Genomic DNA, 22,459 nt, shown 5'->3' with positions numbered 1-22,459 from the left:
TGTGTAGATCTCAAAACTAAAAGTGGAGAGACAACAACAGAGTAAAGAACTACTACCAATCAGACAAACACCCACAATTAGAGACCTAAGAAGGAACACGTCTCAAAGAGTGGAATAGATCAGTCATGAGCAAGATAGAGCCACTCCGAGTGAGAAGACGCCTATGAAGAGTATCATGCCCACTACAGTCCCTGTCAGGACATGCTTCAAATGTCATGGTTTTGGTTGCACCGCTTTCATTTGTCCTACAAGCTGATTTGTGTCCTTCACCAAGCATGGTGTCGTGAAGAAAGTGATGCAGAGGCAGCTGACGAGAAAGGTGAGGAGTACCGACTTCAACTAGATGAGAGAAATATGCTTGTGGTTTGATGGGCTCTGTAGGCTGAGGCTACGAGAGAGTAGTAGTGGCTTTGCCACAACATTTTTCACACTCAGTGTATTGTGAAGTGCAAGGTATGTAATATTATCATTGATGGAGGTAGTAGCAAGAATTTGACGTCAACACTGATGGTGGACAAGCTTAGCATCACAGCTCAGAGGCAATCCCATCCGTTTTCTTGACATGGTTAAAGGAGATCATGATCAGGATTGACGGGAGGCGTCTTGTGGAGTTTTAAATTGGGGACCAGCTGCAGAATTAGGTTTGGTGCGACGTGGTGCCTATGGTTGTCTGCCTCTTTTTGGGGAGACCGTGGGAGCTTGACCGCAAGACTCAACATGACGAGTTTGGGAACACCTACTCCTTCACCAAAGATGACAAGCACATCGTCCTTTTATCTTTTACGAAGTTCGAGATCACATATGCTCTTGTCAGCACATAAGTGTCGTGAGTATTATTTCTAGTGATGATAGGGGGCCGCGAGAGAGAAGAGCAGGGGGTACACACAGGACAACAAGTACAGAGAGAGTTGCAAGACATTCTGGTCAATAGCTTACCGCCCTGGCCGCCATCCGTCAGGGAGATTCAGGTTGTTCTCACCTCAGATCAAGTTGAGCTAACCTTGGGTTGGTTTTAGAGAATCCCTGTTTAGCTCAGCAGTGTACCCCAAGATGGTTGGATTGATATGAATGTTTGCTTGGAAGGGGAAAACTCCTCAAGTGCTTTGAGGATCAATGCAGTTTCCATTGGGATTCAGGTGTTTCTCAGACTACAGTCGAAGATCCATCAACCCAAGGAGGTTACAACAACGTTGCTACTTTCATTGTGCAGACAGAAGCTTCGATGAATGACGTCGAAGCTTCCTTAATCCTTGGAGATTGACGCAGGCTTAGGTTTCGAGCCTTGCAGCTTGAGAAAGCTGGTTCAGGCCAATTCAACTCCAATTTCTTGAGAGCTGGAAGACTTTTTTTCCTTGGATTTGCCGCCCAATTGGAGTGGGGCCCACCCTTAGTTATTTTAGGTCAATTTATTTGTTTTTGTAGGTGTTTCAGGTTTGTTTTGCTTGATGTTTCTGTCAGGACAACCATCTGCATCTAGGTTTCTACATTCTAGGGCTTTATTCAAAGGCTAGAAAGTGACTGTACCTCATACTGTACTTCATCCGAGGTGGTGATCTGCTCCAAGAGTTCTAGTGGTGTTCTAGTTGTAGCTGGCTCCTACAAGGATATTTATCTTTGATTTCCTATCTTCCGCGACCTTCCCTTATCCTCCGCAAACCTCCTCCTCACTGCAGGCCCATACAACAACAGTTTGTTGCTCTTTGCAGCCGCTCTAACCTTCTTGTCCTCTCCACAATCCCTTCCCTCTGCCTTGTCGCACTCTCCTTGTCAGCAACCTTCTTAAGGCACTCTGTCCCACCTTGCTGCCCCACTCATGTCCATTCCCTCCCTTCCACTAACATGTTTCTCCCTGTCGGGACTTAGAGCCACCCCTTTCGTGAATTTCAGCTGCTCCACCTTCACCCTAGCCCTAGTTTGGGTCTCTGTGTTGTGTTCTTTGTTTTTATTTCCTATTGCAGAAGTTAATATTACGATAATGTCATAAACACTGATCAACTATTCCTTTTTTTATCATTAATTCTGCTTTATGTTGGTACATATTGTTTACTTTCTTTAAAGGTTTTTCTTATCATAAAACCACATATCTTTTTTCTTTGAAATGAAAATTTCGCAGCAAATAAGATGAACATGTTTCCTGGTTGCTCTATGTTAGGCCGTTCTGAATCTTTACTGGAAGAGATCGTTTTCAAATTTAGTACTAACATCACAATAATAGATCATATGACTTTCTTACTCCTCTTTTTTTTTTATGGTTGAGTGAGGTTCCATGTTTTAATCTGAATAAATTTTCTGCTAATGCTTTCAAGTTAAGTCGCTAGTAAATTGGTTGTTGATATCATGTGCAGATTGATTTTATAGCCGAGGAATTGGAGCGCAGGAAGTGCACAGATGACTTGGTTTGTTTTGTATTTTGTCCATGGAAATTTTAACTATAGTCAGGAACTGTGACATTTGTCGGAAACATGGATTACAGATATTTCTTTTTGGAGCGCTTGGGCCTTTACATTCAGATGTTTCATTAGCTGGTGTGGCAAAAGCTTTTAGAGTTCGTCTGGTGGGTTATGCGTTGCTTTCCTTTAATGCACATTAATCCTGGCTATACTCTTTTGTTCTTTGAATACTTTGATATGCAGAAGAATTTATTTTAGGCTCATTCTGTACCGTTTACATGATCTGTTAGATTTAATGGGCATTTATGTACATAATACTAGATTCCTATGTATTTACATAACTAACATCTTAAATTTACTTTTTTACATTTCATATCACATCAAAAATACCGCCATTTTAACTTTTGCAAGGTGAAATACACATTTTCATGCATAGAGATGGTTGGTATGTATGTAATTTTTTGTTGATTTAAATTAATCAAATCCTTTTATCTCAAGCGACTTATTGGGAAGGGATTTCAAAATGGACTTGACACTACTCGGACAATGTGACATGGACAATTTCAAAAATATAGTTCATAGCACGTGCGTGTGCGCACACACACATATATAGATAAATAAATAAATAAGATTTTGACTGTTTGTTGGTCGTTTATTTTGAAAATCATTTGTTTAAATTTAATTTAATTTATGTGTATATGATTATAATTTTAGAAAATAATATTTTAATTTTTTTGAAAAGTGAGACCGAATGAATCTCAAACATTTGATAGTTTAGATGGTTGAAGGCGATACCACAAGTAGTACACTATCCCGAAGAATATGCATTCAACTTGTTGGTAAGCTTAATCACCTAAATTAAAAGATTTATGAAACCGTTGAGTCTGCGAAACATTTTCTTATATAAGCCGACAAGTTCCCCTATTTAATACTGGAGATTAAATAGAGTTTATACTAAATTCAGCTCTTAATTTCCCTATAGAGGCAAACCCCTTATAGTTAATTACATCTTAAGTGACCGAAATCACTTAAGAAGACTCTCGATTAAGATCAGTGATTTTGTCTTTAAGATTGCAAATTTTAAGTTTCTAACGTTAAATGTGATGAAATCAAAGGGGAATGACTCAAAATAGGAGTAGTTATTTTCAAGAGTCAATGGAGTGAAATGTAGGGGATGTCACAGATCCGAGGAAACCCCGGTGATTTCCCAACTATCCTACGACTGAACCTTAACTCTGAAGTGACGTCCTACACCTCGTTGTCGTGGTCTCGATCGCCGTTCTCCGTCCGCTTGCTTCCACGCTCCGCTTTTTGGAAAAAACTACTCCAAGCTCCTTAACATATCGATTATAGGTTCGAGGTTGTGGAGTGTATAAATATGCAGTTATTGGGTCATTGGCTCGCTTTAGGATACCTCCTAAACCGGGCGTCTTACTGTCCTCTATCCTAAAAGGTCCCTGCAAGTCCATGGAAGCAACATGATTAATAAAAGGGAAACATGCTACGAAACGTGGTAAACAGTAAACATTAACGTCACAAGCATGAATTATATATGTATGCAGTAAAGTGCGCGATAAAGAAAGTGAAACGCTGTAAATATAAAGCAAACATGTACACCTGACGAGTCAGCTGCTTCCGTAAATGAGGTTGGTGTCGCTGGTACAAGTAAACGAGTATAATGAAAAGAATTTAAGAAATGTGTAAGCATGAATTTATATATACACGAATGAAGAGCGAACATCACCTGAAAAGCTCGAGAAAAGCGACAAATGCCCCACAGTAACACACGAAAAATCAGAGGGAAGAAAGAAAATCGTAAGCATTCGGGTATGGCTAGGCTCAGATTTAGGTATTCTCGAAGGACTCCGAAGGCAACTATCGGTCCCGTATGTATAGAGCCCGACATTCAACTAGAAATGTTTCATGTAATGCAAACTTGGTACTCCTTAGCTCAGTACCGGCAATTGACAAGTGGACAATCGAATTATATTACTTAAAATTTATATTTCAGCATGAATATAAGTTCCATGCATATATGAGAAGAATATTTATTTTTGTAGTCAAGATACTTTTGTAAATAATGTATTTGTTTTTATCATTTTTATAAAATATGATTGTCCACAAGTCGATCGCACCTTCGTGCTAGGACCACCAACGACCTAAGAAGGCAAGAGTGTCCTGCTAGTCTGGTGTCGGTAAATAATATTGTCATCCTACATTTCACCGGGTCCCTGGGTTGGGTCCCGCTGTCGTAGGATAGAATATTATTTCGCTCTACCACCGAATGCCTTTATCAAGAAGGCTAAAACCCCAAAAAGACCGTCCAACTTAGACATTGCTTGATGGTTTATATATAGTCGCGGCTATATATGCGCACTTATGTTTCAGATATAAGCACCTAAAACCCAAACCAAGAAGCAAGACCCAAACCAAGAAGCTAAAACCCAAACCAAGAAGCAAGGAAAGTGAACCGAAAAACAAGAATAAAAAATAAAAAAAGAAGACTAACCCACCTCCAAAACTAGTTTAGAAAGGAAAAACCAAAGCCGTATTAGGGTTAGCCTCAAACATTCACCTGATGGGACTCCTCGAATGAGCAATGAGATGGGGTACACTTACCAATGCTAACCAGAAACATTCCCGGAAGGCACAATTCAGAAGGTTCCAAGTCGCAACTAAACTTTCCTCAAACACCAAAAGAAATTCTCACCTCTCTTTTTTCTTTTCCTTTTTTTATTCTTCTTCTTTTATTAAAATCAATTCAGCCCTAAGAACTGGGTCTTGAATTATCTCCGAACATTTAATAGATCATTCCTCGAAAAGGGGCACCCAAATTCTTCCAAACATAAAGATTAAAATATTTCAATTCACAAAGATTAAAGCATTCAATTCCACCTCAAACCAAAAGTTGTCATGAGGTATGAACCCAACACAACACAAAAGAACCAAATATACATTCATCATATATTTCGCGAGGAAACCAACAACCCCAACACAAGGAGGTAGGGGACAGCAACAGGCACAAAACAAGACCCTCAACACAAAGAATTCACATGCAGGGACTTACGGCAAGGAGCAGCAAGGGGAAGCCACCAACCCCAACACAAAGAGAAAACCAACAAGTGCTCTCGGGTAGGAACAACAACAAGGCACAAAACCAACACCAAACTCTCCAAAAGCCTCAAAACAAAAGGGAAACCATGCATTTATATTTCGAATAATAGGGGAGCAAAGCCGAGCCCACAAAGTAAACTCCAAAAGCCTCCAAGAAATCAAAATTTAGTTGCATGTGTTTCGAACAGAGGGAGCAGCAACAGGGAACAAAATCAAGCCCCCAAATAAAACTCAAAAAAAACTTTAAAAGCCAAATATTACATCCTGCATAGATTTCGAACAAGGAGGCAACAACAGGGAACGAAATCAAGCCCCCAAAATAAGTTCTAAAAGCCTCTAAAAGCCAATCATTACATCTTGCATAGATTTCGAATAGGGAGGCAACAACAGGGAACAAAATCAAGCCCCCAAAATAAGTTCCAAAGGCCTTCAAAAAAAAAAGAACCAAATATTACATTCAACATATATTTCGAATAGGGAGGCAGCAGCAGGGAACAAAATCAAGTCCCCAAAACAAGTTTTTCAAAGCCTCAACCTTAAATCAATACAATGAGGAAAATCGTAACCTTACAAGGTCGAAATAGCCTTTAAACTCCAACATACAGATATGGATGTGATAAGAACGCAAGGAGAAAGCTTGCACATGCATAAGAATTGAACCATGTCTTTCTTATAAGCCTACATTTATAGCTAAACATCATAGAGTATTTAAAACAAGCACAATAGTATGCAGTATTTCAACTAGGGTCAACAGAAACCTTAAAAGACCTTAGCACTTAGAGAGCAATCTTAACGTGATATACCAGCCAAACAATTAAACTGCAGCATGCGTGAATCACGCACAGTCCCTGCCAAACTTGTATGTTTGTATTCGAAACTTACAAAACAACGCATAGCCCCCCAAGAAAGCCAAAGAACTCTCAAACACCAAGTCCACAAGCTTTTATCCGAGAAGAAATTTTGGTAGAGCCTCCACCAAGTTTTGAATTTTCGTCCCCCCTCAAAAACTCCCTCCCATCGACTTTTACAGGCGCAGGAGAAGGAAAGAGGAACTTGTGGATTTACCTGGGTGAAGCAACCCCCAGCAGAAAGAAGACCAATACCGCAATGAAGACCACAGAGAGAGGAGCTATCGGGAAGGAGGAGAATTACCACATTCGTGACCCAGGGAACAAACCCAGGGAACAAACGCACAGAGTCAACCTACCGCGAATGGGTTCCTGCTCAGCGAAACGAAGCAAAAGATCCCAGGAGATGTTTTGGGAAGCCGCAACTCGGGCAGAGGATGTTGAGAGAGACAAAGTCAACTCCTCATCACACGAAAAGGAGGAACCAAGGGCAGCCGCAAGCTAGGGTTTGATTCGGGTCTAAGCGCGGGGAAGGGGACAATAAGCTCCAAGAGAGGGGCCAGGGCTCCATTTGGGGACGGAACCAAAGGGTAGCCGCAAGCTACGGATTTTAGGGAAAATGAAATCCCCCAGCCAACCTATCCCATGTTTTTTTTTATTAATATAGATATTAATAATATAATATAAAGTATTTAAATCCCGCGATCCGCGTACTTCCGCTCTTGCACGAGACCATATCAAAATGGGTGTGTCCTCTAGCTAAATTCGACGTCCCGGACGTGCCGACGCGGTCCGTTTCGTCATCTGAGGTCGCCTGGACGACTTCGTCGACGTTCGGGTCGAAAACACGTTAATTCAAATTTCTTTAAAATTATCGCTCGTGATTGATCAGTCCAGCAATTGATTCGAGTTTGATCAATCGTGAAGCCTTCTACAGGTGCAAATGATGTGAATTTCGATCATTATGTGCATCGACACGTGAATTGTGGTATTCGGCATCGTGAAAGCGTGCGGAGGTCACAACGAGTTTTCCTATAGTTTTAGATCCTACGGGTACTCGACTTGAGCTTCGTTACGCTGGTTTTAATCGGCTCAACTAAGCGTTGAGGGTTTAGAACCGGCCATACGAAACTGCGATGAGTCAAGAAGTGACTCAAATTTCTAATTGGTGCGGGACCCAGACTAATCCTCTATGAGAGTCGGTAGGAAACCCTAAGGCTAGATCCTAGGCTCTAAGAAGAGTAAGAGACCTCACCAAAAATGAGGTCAACACTATTCTTCGTGTTAATATACATCCTTGAAAAGTCTTCACTTTCAAATTCAGGATTTTTCCTTAAAGGTCTTTTTGTAAAAAAAATGTGAAATTAAACATAAAATGAAAAGAAACTCTTTTTTTTTTTCATCATTATCTTTCTTTAATGATGCTAATGATCGCATTGCCCTCTCCATCTAGTCCCTAAAGCCACCCATCGTTGACAATCTCAAGGTCTGCATCATTTCTCTGGTGGATCCACTGCTTTTCCTAACTTTATGTAAGGAATGGAAGGTAGTCATAGATTTAGCGAGCAGCCACAGTGATTATATTAAAATCCTTCAAACTGGCTCATATTGTTCATAGTCCAAAATGTAGATTGACATATTAAAGAAGTATAAAGTCATCGCTATGATGAAAATTTTATTTTTCTGAAAATGAACTGCAATAAATCTTCAGAAAGGTGAGATTTTAAGTTTGATCTTCAAAGTTTAGATGTTTTGCTGATGAACTCGAAGCATATAATGCTACAATAGGCTGAGAGGGTGGAATTTTATAAAAAACTTGAATTTCATCTTATGGAGCAATTCAAAACTATAAATATGGTTATTTTGGTCATAAAGGTTATTATTATTCAAATTTAAGGAAAAAAAATTTGCTTGAGTTATGTTGGCAAAATTTTTAACATGGTTTGTGAAAAATGTTCTCTGTGAAGCCAAAACCAAATTGGAGGGTCTGAGAAAAATTTTGAGGACATTAGCGAGTGAAGCAAAGATTTAACTAAATGTTTACCAATGTAAACACTTCACATGTGGTCAGAACACTAGGGAGTTTGGTGCATGCCTGCGTGCATGCCAAAATGAATTAAATTTATGGTCATATTATCAAAGCTTAAAACGACAGATAATTAAATAAATGATAGTAAAACAGTAATGGGGAGAAGAATGATTATATTAAATATGATTCAATCGATGTCTAACCTTGTTAGATAGGGATGGCTTTAGTCTAGTTTATATCTAACATGTGTGTGCACCATGTCCGACAGGTGTCTAAGAGCTTTGAAAGTTCTTTATAGGAAAATTGAAATATTACACATTTGATGCTTTTGCTCTGCATGGTGTTCTACAGTGACAAATATTTGGCATGATACACTGTTCCTCTGGAAATTCCCTTCCTCAACATTGTGCAATAGTTCATGATTAGTTTGGATGTTCACTATGGTACCGAGAAAGTTGAATATTTCTGGTGACTATTATAATCTGTTGATATTGTCCCAGACAACTATATTTTTGCCAGCTTTATTATTCTTTTCCATTTAAGAATTTTTTTGCAGTTCCATGAAAGTGCATAAAGTTTTAAGTTTTAGGCGGGCAAATTAGGAAAAAATTTGTTGACATTTTAATTCTGTTCGTTACTTGAAGTTCTCTGTTAGTGCTATCCGCTTATTATTTCTAAAAATCAATTGTTATTCAAAGTAATTAAATTTGCAGAATTCTCTTACATTGTAGCTGCCTCATCTTTAGGCCCCTGATGAAGAGTTTGAAGAGTATCTTACACCTATGATGGGAAGTCATGGCACAGGCAACCGAAATGAGGTAATGAAATGGTTAAACATAATGCATGTTTATCAATTTATATATATTTTTTATGAAAATTACTTTTTTCTTTTCGACTAGATTTTCTTTTTGTATGCCAACATAATATCATGTTTCTTAAAGTTGAAAATTGTACTTGTTTCGTAGTTAGTAGTTTATGATGTCGAGTATAGTCTAGGATATTCACTTCATAATTGTTTTAAGTCAATCCCTTCATTGACCTAACATTTAAACGATTCCATGCTCTATAGATTACCCTTTTACCATATAAATATTATCAATGAATTCTTTGGCTACAGGATAGAATGTCACACCCAGGGTTCATAATGGGGCCTGTAAATACGATATATAATTAGATTTAATTTCAACCCCCAAAATGTCTCAAAAATCAGAAAATATGCAGATTTGGATTAAAGAGAAAAAAATATTATAATATCAACATATTTAAGAGAAAATGTATAGCAATAAATGCGGTAAATGAATTTATTGTATTAATAGTACCTTAACGGTCTTTTATCACAGAAAACTAGAACATCAACTAATAAAATGTAAATCAATCAACTACATCTGTAATAACCCAAAACTCAACACCAGTTTAACAAAGAACTAGAAAGAATAGATTCATAATATAATTATTACTGAAAGATCTATCCTTTTAACGACAGTCCACCAGTTAACCTTGTAGGATGTGCTAAGGCAAAAGTTAACCGCAATAACTTTGTTATGTAAAGTTGATGGAAAACTTCTAATCATTTAACAACAAACAAGAAGATAACGGGACATGTGATATAAAAAATAAAAAAGGTATAATTTATAGTGTAATATTAATATAACCAATGTCATCCTAGCATTAGGTTAAAGCAGTTGTCATGTGCGATGAATGATTAAAAATGTCAAATGTTTTATGATGATTTATAATAGGGTGTTATTTTTTTGTCATTCGTATAAATGAATAATAATCATTGCATTTACATGATAAAATATTCATCAATTGCTTAGCATAAAACCTTGTATAATATATTTGAAGCATGATCTGTCTACTTTCAACCTAACCAGACCCTTGATGGTCAAAATACTTGTGAAAAGGGATATTACTTTACCTGATGTTACTGAAGTCTGGCCGAGCACAACCCATAATGGTTATTGACAACAAATCGTCATGGAGCACAGATCCCTATATTGTACCCACTGTATGATGTTTGGTCATGTCCTTGATAAATGCCAAAGTTTTATCCAAATTTGAAATCTAAGGTTCAAGTGAATAAGGATGGGTTTAACCTCACTATTCTGGACATTTTAGTTCCACCTGGAGAGGATACTACCAGACAGGAGGTGTTTGTTGCCCCTGAGGACCGCCCCATGTCACTGCTGTTACTATTACTGCGAGTGATGTGATGCTGACATCTTTAAACCCCATAGAAAACAATATTGATGGACTATTACCTACAAATGATAGTGTTCATACTGATAATCAGGAGAGCCTCGTAGCTCAACTTCTTCAGGAAGTATCCAGTGTAGAGGCAACTCATATTTCACATATACTAGAACCTATTGTGGGTACTACGGTTGGTATTCCTTCTGCTTCAGCTCTACCACCCATCAGATTGATTCTTCAGAAGAGGAATGACATGTCTATTCCAGGAGGAAGAAGAACCATCATATTGACAATCATTTGTAGATATGATGATACATTGGTTACTACTGACAATGACAATCATCTTACCAGCTTATTAGCCTACTCCTTCTCTAGAACTACAGGCAGAGGCAAGACCAAATTGGGTCACTCTCTAGCCACCTGATACTATGTATTTGGGCAAAATTAGGTTTTTTATTTAGTATCTGATGTATTTTTATTTTTTTTCTAGTTTTGGAACCATTTGTGATTTTTATTTGGGCAGGGTGTCTTGCTTGGGCCTTCCCACACATTGTATCTGTATCTTTCTTTCTATTTAATATATTAGCCTTTTTGGGATTTCAAATATATATATATACATATATATTATAAACACTCAAGGGCTAATTTTATTGAAATTGAAAAGATACATAGAGGTTGTATGAGAGGACCCAAAAAATGTGCCCTACCCATATGATAGATCAGACACTAGCATCGTAAAAGGATGAAACATAGATAAAACACAAAAAAAAAAACAAAACTTGCATGAAATAAGCTGCTAGGCACGAGCCAGCTTGGTCTTGTCTCTGCCTCTGGTTCTAGGAGCAGAGACAGCTAACAAATTGCTAAGTGTCGTTCCATTACCCGAAGTTACTAAAGTATCATCCATTAAGTTCCCAAGCTGGAGTGTGCCTTCATTCTTCTTTTTCTTTCTAGATGTGTAAACCTGTCGTTCCTCATCCGAGGACTGGTTCATCTGATCGGTGTGGTCAACAGATTGTTGGGCATGTAGGAGAGAATGAGCCCTCAGCTCCTGACTAGCAGTAACAACATTCTGATTCTGAAGAGATGGTAAGCATGTCTCTTCAACACCTGATGCATCCTGGGGATGTGAAGCTTCAATACTATCATGATTATCAGGCCCAAGTAAATCATCTGCCAATATATCAGTCGGAAGAACATAGATAGTATTGTCTCCGGTAGTGGGAGGGGGAGGTAGCATCGTGTCAACCGGTATTTCAATAGTCTGTGGAATGCACTCAGGAGCGGAGGAGGGACATGTATGAGGTGGGGCAGATCCAGAAGCGTTTTTACTTGAAGGTTTTAAATTTGGATGCAACTGATAACATTGAGAAGAAGAATGTCCAAACATACGGCAGTTGGTACAATAAAGTGGTATTCGTTCAAGTTCTGATTGCTGCCGAAATCCTTGATGTTGTGTGTCAATTCATATTTCTTCCGGAAAAAGGTAAAGTAATATCCCTTTCTATCAAAATTTTGGCTTCTGAAGGCCGAGTTTGATTCACTGTAGGCATGTCAGTTTTGTGGGGTTTACCGTACACCATCGCTAAAACGAAGAGAAGCTCTTGATTAAAAAGGTGGATCTTCAAACCTGGAAAGCGCAGCCAAACATGAATGGTAGGAGGTTCAGTACGAGGGTCAAAATCCACCGTCCATTTTAAAACCTTAATCACCTGGTTTTCTATTCGAAGAAGTCTTCTCGCAAACAAATGGGTGTAGTCTTCATCATTTGATAATTGAATAAGAATGTGACAACCATCCAATTTACCGATCTTCCAACCCCCTTTCAGCTTCATTTGTTCACATTTCTTTTGAATTAGCTCAAGTTTAGGGTTTCTATAAAGAAACTTACCAATTAAGAACAGTCAGCAGGGCGCAGCTAGGGTGAAGATCTATGCCTCAGTGAGAAAGATTGTAGGTTTGTCGTTTTTACGGGAAGCTTTTTTGAGAAATCTGATTTCAGTGTCAAGAGCAAAATTATGGTGGTATTGTTGCAGAAACATATTCGAAAGAGGGGCGGAGACAGGGTTAACACTGGCGAGGGAGGCGACGTAGAAACGCCCTGATGCCATTTCTACAGCAAGAAACGTCGATCGGCACAGACGTAGACGCAAAAGCAGCGCACGTCGATCCAAGCCGCGGTGTCGTCGCGGGGCGAGAAGCAGCGCGAAGAAGGAAAAGCCTTGCGTTGCTGGGCATGAAGGAACGACGATCGCAGAGGAGACGAGCGCAGGCGAGCGAGCGTCAGTGGAGTTGCCGACAACGCTGCGCAGACGACGCAGTAGAGTCGTGTCTTCTCCGCCGCAATCGGTGACGCACGGACGCGTGAGGGAGCGGAGATTGGGGCAGCAACGACAATCGAAACGCTAGGGTTCCCCATGGGGCGGAAGCCTAGTAGAGCGGCGGGACGACGACATCTTGATGGTTGTGTGTGTGTGTGTGTATATATATATATATATATATATATATATATAAAGAAAAAAAATAGCATATATATTTATATTTATATGCGTCGCGTACTCAAATCAGTTGGTCGGACATCTGCTTGTCAGTTATAAGTCCCCTATGGTTTGCGGTTCGATTACTCCCGAGTGTAGGGTATAGTACTCGAATTATTAGGCGCATGAGAGATGACCGTGGCTTGTATAATAGCCTCCGACCATTCCTTAATCATGACCTATGGATTCGTCAGTCTAGAAACAAATATACATCCATTACACAAATATACACAATTTTCATATATGCTGAGCATAAGCTATAATAAATCTTCTATAGCAATACGATCAAATGTATTTCATATTATCATAATGAATTTCTTAAACATGAATTATTTCTCATAAATTAAGATAATCATATGAAGAAATTGAATAGAGTTGAATTTATGTATCAATAAATACGGTACAGTTATCTGTTTATCATATATATTTCAATCCGAACATTAGAAATTATATGAATTTATAAGATAAGCTGAACATGAAAAACATGGTCAAATTCATAAGGCATGACCGACTATTTACTGCAAATTCAAATAATCTATTATAAGAATAAAAAATAAAGGCTTTAAGAACAAAGAGTATGTTTATCTTCTAACTAATAAAAACTACTTGCCTTAACATGTAAGAAATGGAAGGCCAAAACTTAATTAAGATCTAATGAAGTAGCACTAGCTCAATACAAATTCAAAAATCTTACATAATAAGAATTCTCACTAAATCATATTTGCATATGCAGGTATCAAAGTGCAATGGTATACCAAGGCAGTTGCACCATATAAAAACATAATTAAACTTTATTCGATCTTGGGCAACTATTTATATTATGAAATTAAATTGATTACTATGAGTATTATTATATTATCTATCCTTGAATTTAACTAAATCAAAATGTGTTTTTATAAAGAGTTGAATTATTCAATAGTGACTATCTATGAAGAACGAATACGAAGTGTAAAATCACTTCAAAAACTCTCAGAATCAAATAAAAACAAGTTTACTTGTAGGTCTTTGATAATTTGATAATAATAACAACTAGTGAGTTCCGGATGTTGATAAGCTCTATGGGCTATAGAACGGTGGAATTACGTGGGGATGTAGTTTCTCGATTGCAGATGGAAGAGAATAATTGGAGGAAGAAATTGGACTTGTAATGGCTTGCCTACACTGGGAATGAGAGGTGATGTTTGTTATGTAAATGTTAGCCTATCGTTCTCTCTTAATTTGTGAACTAATTTGGTGTCCTTCAAGATTTGTGTAATGAAGTCTAATGAGACGATATCCTGTAATGTCAGTTTAGTTGGGGGAGGTGGAGTCAAGAAACTTGTGGCTATTTTGGTGTATAATATTTTATCCCCCTTAAAGGCCCTTAATTTCATTTGTTAGTTTTGGAATAAATTTGGTACTTCATGATCCTCTCTTTTGCGTCTCATATTGTTTTTTGTTTTAACTTGTTCTTTCAAAGTACCTTGACAAAATGAATAGATCTGCAATGAAGCTCTTGAATTTTATGATCCTAAATATTCTTCAGTGCCTTTTCATAACTCAATTTTTTTTAATCCATAGTCTCACATTGAATAATGCGAGCCATTATGAATATGGTTTTAATCCATAGTCTCACATTGAATAATGTGAGCCATAATGAATATGGTGTTGTAATGCCATTTACTACTAGCCTCACTCAGAGGTAGTGCCAATTATTATAGAACTCTGCTCATTCCCCTAATCACATCAAAAGAACCAATGAAGTTGATTTAATGCTTTTTTTTTTGAATCTTATAACTCAATGCATAGGTAAAATCATAAGAAAAACTTGATTACTAACCCCATCAAAATATCTTCAAAGATGAATCTTCTTTGTAGCATCATAACCAATTATGGTCCTAAGAAACCAACAAAAAATACAGAAGGAATTTGTATTTCTTCTTATCAGCAGAGCCTCATACAATGCCATGTCGAGATTTAATTGGATATTATTATTATAGTTAACTCTATAAGTATAGTGTAATTCTTTTAGCATCAAGTATAGTATAATTGATAGGAGAGACTTGGTTTATAGGAGGATTGCTACTGATAAGTACTAATTTATGATACACGTGTAGTTTCTTTTGCATTTTTTTTGGGATAGTCATATTTTGTGTGGATTGATATTTTACTTGTAGATTATTTTTGTTACTGTTGGATGATTTAAATTTTCTTATATAAAATTGTAGAATTTTTTTTGCGAATTTTTTATAAATTGAAAGATTCTATAATTTCATGGATAGTTGTTTAAATGTTAATATAGGCCGACCGTTGTTTCTGACTTGGTTAACTTTAATTTATAAAGTTGGGTGATGACATCTACTCCACAAAATTAAATCATAATCATGTCACCAAGGAGAAACTTGTGGGAACTTACCCGGGAAGAGTTATAAGGAGAGATCAGTTGAATTCATTAGAAGCTTGCAGAGATTGATGAGGGACATAGGGAGAGATTACCCTCAACAGTGACATAGAGAGTCAAAAAGGAAAAATGGATGAACATTTGAATCCCTTTCATTGGGAGGACTTCATTGATGTAGAGGACCTACAACGCTTCAAAATTCATTATCAGAGGAGGCAACATATGGAGGACATGGAGATTTTGGAATAAAAGTGAATCTAATGGAGTTCGATGGAGATATTGATCCAAAGAATTTTATCGAATGGTTGCAGTTGGTTGAAAGAATCCTAGAGTATAACAAAGTGCTAGAAGATATGAGAGTGAATTTTGCGGTTATCAAATTGAAAAAAGTGCCTCCTTATTGTTGGAAAACTTACAGAGGCAAAAAAAGAGAGAAAGAAGTGACAAAATTACTAGATAGGAGAAGATGAGAGAATATGAAGAGAAAATACTTACTATTTCATTACCATCAAGATATGTTTATGAGGCTCCACCACCTACAATAGAGAGAACTATCAGTGGAGGAGTTCACAACATAGTTTGACCAGCTGCAAATAAAATGTGAGTTGGTTGAGCTAGATGACCATACCATAGCCTAATATTTGGGAGGTTTGAGGTCATCTACTAGTAATATTGTTCAACTGTAGTTTTATTGGTTACTTGGAGATGTCCAGATCTTAGCATTGAAGGTGGAGAGAGCATAAATAGAGCATAAAATCGCCACTATTGAGACAACCATCCCCAGTTGGAGACATCAACGAGAGCTCATCTCAATGAGTTGAAAAAACTGGTTAGGATAAGGATAGAACCACTAAGAATGAGAAGAAGCCTGAGAAGAGTAGCACGCTTACTACAGTCCCAACTAAAAAATAATTCAGATGCCATGGATTTGAGCTCATTGGCTCCTATTGCCCGACAAGCCAAGTTGTGTTATTTTCCTAGTAGGGTGCATTGGAGGAAATTATCAATGAGGAAGCAACTGAAGAGAGGAGTGAGTAGCATTAACTTCCACCTGATGAGGGCAAGATGTTTGTGGTTCGACGAGTCCTTAGACTGAGGCTCCAAGGAAGCAACAATAGTTTTGTAATAATATATTCTACACTATCGTGAAGGGAAAGGTATGCAACATCATCATCGACGGACGTAGCAACAAGAATATGGTGTCAACATTGTTGGTGGACAAATTGAGTCTCATGATGCAGAGACATTCCCAGCCGTACTTCCTGATGTGGGTGAAGGAGAACAGAATCAACATTGACAGTTTTCTCGTGGAGTTTTCATTTATGATCTGACTGCAAGATCTAGTTTAATGCAATGTGGTGCCCATGGGTGTCTATCACCCTTTGTTGGGGGATCATAGAGGTATGATCGTATGACTCAATATGATGAGTACATAAACACCTATTCATTAACAAAACATGGAAAGTTCATTGTCCTATTATCTTTTGCAGAGTTCGAGGTGATAGAGGCTCGTGGTAGTAGAGAAAAGTCGAGAAAATCTATTTTGGTGATGACAGAGTATAGCGAGACAATGGAGCGAATTTCAGGCACAGGGCAGCCAGAACCTTCTACTTCTCCATTAGTATGATCGTAAAACATATGTTGCTAGAACCTTCTATTTCTCCATTAATATGATCGTAAAAGATATGTTGCTAGAACCGAAGAGAGCAGAGTTTCAAGAAATGATGTTCGATAGCTTACCACCATGGTCATCATCATTCGAAGAGATTCATATTACCCTCACTTTAGATCATGTTGAGCCAACTTTGGGTTACTTTGGAAGGATTAAATAGTATATATGTGACACTCAAATTCAGTTCAGTTTAGCAATGAGTTTCTAGAAGATGAGATTGATATTGGATCGTTGCTCGCAAATGGGGAAGGCTCCTCAAGTATTTTGGATGACAATGCTTTTAGGGTCGCACTCGAAGAGCCCTCAGCCCCGGGAGGATACAACAGCTCCATAACCGACAAGAGACAGACTGAAGCTTTGATGAATGTGCTCGAAGCTTACCCAACCTCGTAAAACTGACACAAGGCTTTCTTGGCTGAACCGGACGCTGCCTCTGGAGGCTAAACTGGTCCAGTTAAGAGAGAAATATGGTCGACCGATGCTAGAAAATAGGGTTACCTCCCAAATAGGAGGGGATCCGACCTCTCCTAGCAATCTACTAGTATTTACCTCTCCAACACCTGTTGTTTGAGGTCGTAGCCTCCAACAGCCGCTTAGCTTGCTGCCACACCACCCCACTACCAAACTACTGGCTGCCGCCATTTGCCTACCTTCCCCTGCTTGTTGTCTTGCTGAACCTCCCTACCACCTACAATCCTTCGTTCCCACAACCTCGACACCAGTCCATCACCACCGAACTTTGCTCTAGGGATTCATTGCACTTGTGTCATTGTTGTTCCTAATTTTAAGAGCCTTTGTTTGCAACACTTGAATTTCAACAATAATATATTCATTTCGTTGCAGTTTTTGTTCACTCTGGTATCATGTAGTAACAATATAATTAAGTTATTTATATTAATATAATGAAATTTGTATGAACATCATATGTTTAGTATGAACTAAGATTGCGTATATTGCCAAAAAGTTATGGCATCGTAAATACTTTTAGAGATTTGAATTTATGCAACAATTTACGTGATAAATTTATATGTTCTCTATATAGTATTTCAATATGAATTTAAAACTTCGATGAATGTGTAAGATAATTGATAATGGAAGGCATGATTGAATGCATAAGGCATGGCTTACAATTACTAAAATTTGACTAACATATTATAAGCATCAATTACCCTCCTCACTTCTACCGATGGCAATAATTATTTAACTTTGTTAATAAATCCAACTTACAGACTCGAGCCACTATGCATTTAGTGTTGAATCTATTATTAGTAGATGTGTACCTAAAATTTATAGCTCTTTTTTTCCCCTAAAATACATGACTCTTATTAATAATGAACTCACGATAAAAATTGTTATCATTAATTGTTTTGAGGTTACTAGAATAATAATGTCATATCATTTTTCATTTCTTAAAGTTTTTACCGGTGATGTATTAAGCTTTCAGGGAGAGATTGCTCTCTCTCAGGACAGCTATTAATTTTTTTATCGGGGAATCTATACATGTATACCACTCAATTCTTATTTAATTACATCTCTAACACCTAAACTTTGCTCTTCACATTTATACCACTGAAATCTTTCATATCACATAAAAATACCACTTTTTTAACTTCAAAAGGGTGAAATACTCCTTTTTATGCATAGGTAAGCGATATGCATGTATGTAAAAAATGAAGTTTTGTTGCTGGATATGTAAATACCTAAGTATTGAATGGTATGTATGTAAATCTTTCTTTGTTATTCAAGTTTATTTCCTGCACTGCAGGATATTTCATCAGAAAACCAGTCATGATGGAGTAAGATTTAAGCATTTATAGCTTTATCTGAGAAACATAAATATTTTTCTGTGCCTTAACTTTTTTCTCGTCACCTAATATATAAAACGCTAATGTTGTGGATATTTTTCTGTTTCATTTTTCAGATGGCGTTATTGCCGGAAGGTATCACAGAATTGCTGTACCATGAGATGCTAGAAGTGCCATTGGTATGCCCTGTGTTTGGTATTTTGATTTTGGGACATTCACATAAATAGCACCAAAATTCTTATGCATTTACATTTCTCACACCTAAATTTTCATTTTCATCGCACTCAAATCTTTTATCATTGGAGTTACTTTATATCATTGGCAAAAAAGGAGTTTGTTCGTTTTTGTTTTTGTAAAGAAGAACTGCATTTTACATTACAGCTGATTGACATTTACTTTATGCTTTTTTTTAAATGATGATTTCTGATTCTATTGCAGATTAAATGTTGTAACGTGATTCTTCTTTCTGCAACAAATACTTCTGAACTGGAGAAGCAGTGGGATTGTCTTCTACAGTTGCATAACAGCCCTTTAGTGCAAGTGGGCCCCTTCATATCAAAGCAACTCAGCACCATGCTCTCTGATGTATTTCCTTTGTCTCATTACTCGGATTTTCTCTTTTTGAATTTATTGCGCTCTCTTTTGGTGTAGATCAATTTTAAAGTACACTCATATTATGATTACTTTATTCAAGTTATTAATTCTGAACTTCATCTTTAACAAAGTTTCTAGGCCAGCTTCCACTTTTAGCATTTCTTTTTTCTTTGGTTCAAAGAAGCATGATAGCTTTGATTGTATTTAGGAGTAACATGTCAAAATAGCCACCTGATTGTCTACATTGAGCCATTTTAATTCCGGAGTCTACAGAAGTGACAAATTAGTCCACAAATTCTTTAAATTAAAGCTGAAATAGTCTCGCCACATTCAACCCATATTAAAAAAGTATGGAGATTAAATTGACACTTTTTATAGGCTCTAGGATTAAAATGTCCATTGTAAAGATTCAGAGGATTATTTTGACAATTTTCTATTGCATCTACTATTTATTTCTAGTAACTTGAATGCACATTCTTGAAAATTACAGCTATTCAAATTGATGCTTTTGTGATTATCAGTGAGAGTTTTTTTTTTAATTAATTTATTTATTTATCAGTGGAGGTTGGGGGTGGCTATTGCTGCCCTAGATTTGAGTGGTGAATTATGACAATCTTACCGTTAAATTCTTTGAAATTATCTATATTATAGAAGCTTTGGTATTATTCTAACAATAATTTTAACATCTTAAACCAACATCAACTAAATAGAATATGACAATTCTCATAAAAAAAAAGAACAAACAAGAACAAAATTAAAAAAAAAAAAACTTATTCTCTTATTCTTTCTCTCCTTCATGTTCAAGTTGCAGCACATCTTACTCCTGTTTCTTCTTGTCATGCAGGTTGAGATTGCTGAGGTGGTTTCAAAATTATGCCTTGATTTCCCTGATATTTATATTGGTAAATTCAGAAACTTCAATATGTTGAGAATTTCCTTTGATCAGCTAATGACATATGAATCATTTTTGCTCTGATTTTTTTTTTTTTTTTGAAGATTTACGTACACAGCACTCAATTCTTATGTGTTTACATTATTACAATCTAACACTAAAGTTCAATTTCTACTTCCATGTCACCTTTAGCTATTATGCATAAAAATGTGTATTCCATATTTTAAGAGTTAAAATTATGCCTTTATCGATGTGCCAAGCAAGATTTAGGAGCTATAAATGTAGAAGGTAAAGTTTAGATGTTGGATACTTAAATGCATAACAATTGGGTGGTATGTATGTAAATGCTCCATTTTTTTTTTCTTTTTAGCTACTTGAAACTTCTTACTGAAATTTTCCTTTGCTTTCTACAAAGGATGCTATCGCCAGTCCAGAGCTGGACCTCTCATAATAAATTTTGTCGGAAAGGTTCCAATACCCATCTAAATTCCATTAATTACTTCAGTTCTAAGCTTCTTTATTCCTTTCTAATATGAATTTTTCATTCAGGACCGAGAAAGAATAGAATTTGCTTCCCAAACCTTGACTCAGAAGTTTGAAGTTGGAGCATTTTCTGAACAAAGCAGTAGGTGATTTCAGTTCTCTCTCCATCATTTCTTCTTCAAACTTTGCTCTCAGTCTGTTACTGCATGAAGAGAGACAGAAAGAGAGAGATAGAGGGAGAGAGAGAGAGCGAGAGTAAATAAAAAGGAGAGAGGTAGAGAGAGAATCTGAATCTTCAAGAGCCTCCTGTCAAAAGAGGCTTCTCTTTTGTGGCTTCTTTTCAAAGAAAGAAGCTGTCAAATATTAAACTAGCTTCGTTAGTCAATAAAGATTGCAGCCAGTTGAAGAACACCACCAACAGGCTTTGAATTTCACAGTTCTTCTATCAAACCATTTACTGATTTAGTCTAGTTTTTAGGAATTGTTTTTAGTCAATTCGTTGGACTATTTATCATATTAATTTTTTTTTAATTTGACCTTCACTGTTTTAATTAGCTTCTTAACTACAATACAAAGGAAGGAATTGCACTTTCGCACATTTTCAATTGAAGTTTTCATTCATATAGTTATAAATCGAGTAAGGTGTCGAAATAGTCTCCTAACTATTTACACGGTGCTAATTTAGTGCTTAGAATCTATACAAATGTTAAATGAATATCCAAATTCTTTAAATATGGGTTAAAGTTGTCCCTGAAAAAGATTTTTTAAATTCCCATTAAAAAAGTCTGGGGACTAAATAGATATTTTTATTATAGACTTCAAAACTAAAACCTGCAAATAGTTGGGACCATTTTGACATTTTCCTCCTTATAAATTTACATTAATAGTCTGAAATTTCTTTCTTTTTTTTTTCCTTTTATCTTTAATGTTAATAACTGAGCTGATATGAAAGAGGGAAAGTGATGTATAATTGTAGTGGCATTTACATACATGCCATCAAATTCCTATGTTTTTACATGTATAACACGTGATTTTCTTTATATATATATATATATATATATCATACAAGAAAGATATTTATTAATTAGTTATATATTTTACTCTTTATAAAATTCCGGTTTTCTCGTAAGTTTTTTGCAAATAAAATCATTTTATTAACTCTAAAATCATTGTTATATATATATATATATATATATGTGATGTGCACTCAATACATTTTTATTATCACGTGCCAATTTGTTGCTAATATTGTTACATTATTATCTTGAAATATTATGAATTCAAATTCAAAAATTAATAGTTAAATTGTCAAAAATTAAGTGCTAGATTGGACAAACTCAATAACAATAAAAGTGATCCAATTTGAGTTCAAATTAAACCAATATCTAACATTAAAAAGTTTTAATGCATTAATTAGAAGGTCATATGATTTTAAGATTTAGCATGCTTATAGTCAAATCGAATGTTTCAATGAGTGAAATTCAACAAGGTCACAATCATTTGACTTTGATGCTATTAAGCT

At 36.6% G+C, this 22,459-nt stretch overlaps 1 protein-coding gene across 2 annotated transcripts in view; it reads left to right on the top strand.

Moving 5' to 3' along the window:
* Positions 1 to 21,278, top strand: part of LOC110024388 (FAD synthase) — a 53,227-nt gene extending 31,949 nt beyond the window's left edge. For both annotated transcript variants that reach the window (XM_020724324.1, XM_020724333.1), the window contains exons 9-16: positions 2,346 to 2,396; positions 2,474 to 2,554; positions 9,128 to 9,199; positions 19,085 to 19,147; positions 19,407 to 19,553; positions 20,407 to 20,464; positions 20,870 to 20,922; positions 21,004 to 21,278. In XM_020724324.1, the coding sequence (XP_020579983.1) occupies positions 2,346 to 2,396; positions 2,474 to 2,554; positions 9,128 to 9,199; positions 19,085 to 19,147; positions 19,407 to 19,553; positions 20,407 to 20,464; positions 20,870 to 20,922; positions 21,004 to 21,087 (609 nt within the window). In that variant the 3' untranslated portion in view covers positions 21,088 to 21,278. The remainder of the gene's footprint in view (positions 1 to 2,345; positions 2,397 to 2,473; positions 2,555 to 9,127; positions 9,200 to 19,084; positions 19,148 to 19,406; positions 19,554 to 20,406; positions 20,465 to 20,869; positions 20,923 to 21,003) is intronic.
* The last annotated feature ends 1,181 nt before the right edge of the window (positions 21,279 to 22,459 follow it).

The sequence above is a fragment of the Phalaenopsis equestris genome, unplaced genomic scaffold (genome assembly GCF_001263595.1).
Source record: "Phalaenopsis equestris unplaced genomic scaffold, ASM126359v1 Scaffold000002, whole genome shotgun sequence".
NCBI lineage: Eukaryota > Viridiplantae > Streptophyta > Magnoliopsida > Asparagales > Orchidaceae > Phalaenopsis > Phalaenopsis equestris.
Note: the sequence above shows the minus strand (reverse complement) of the source record. Positions and strands in the feature narration are given on the sequence as shown.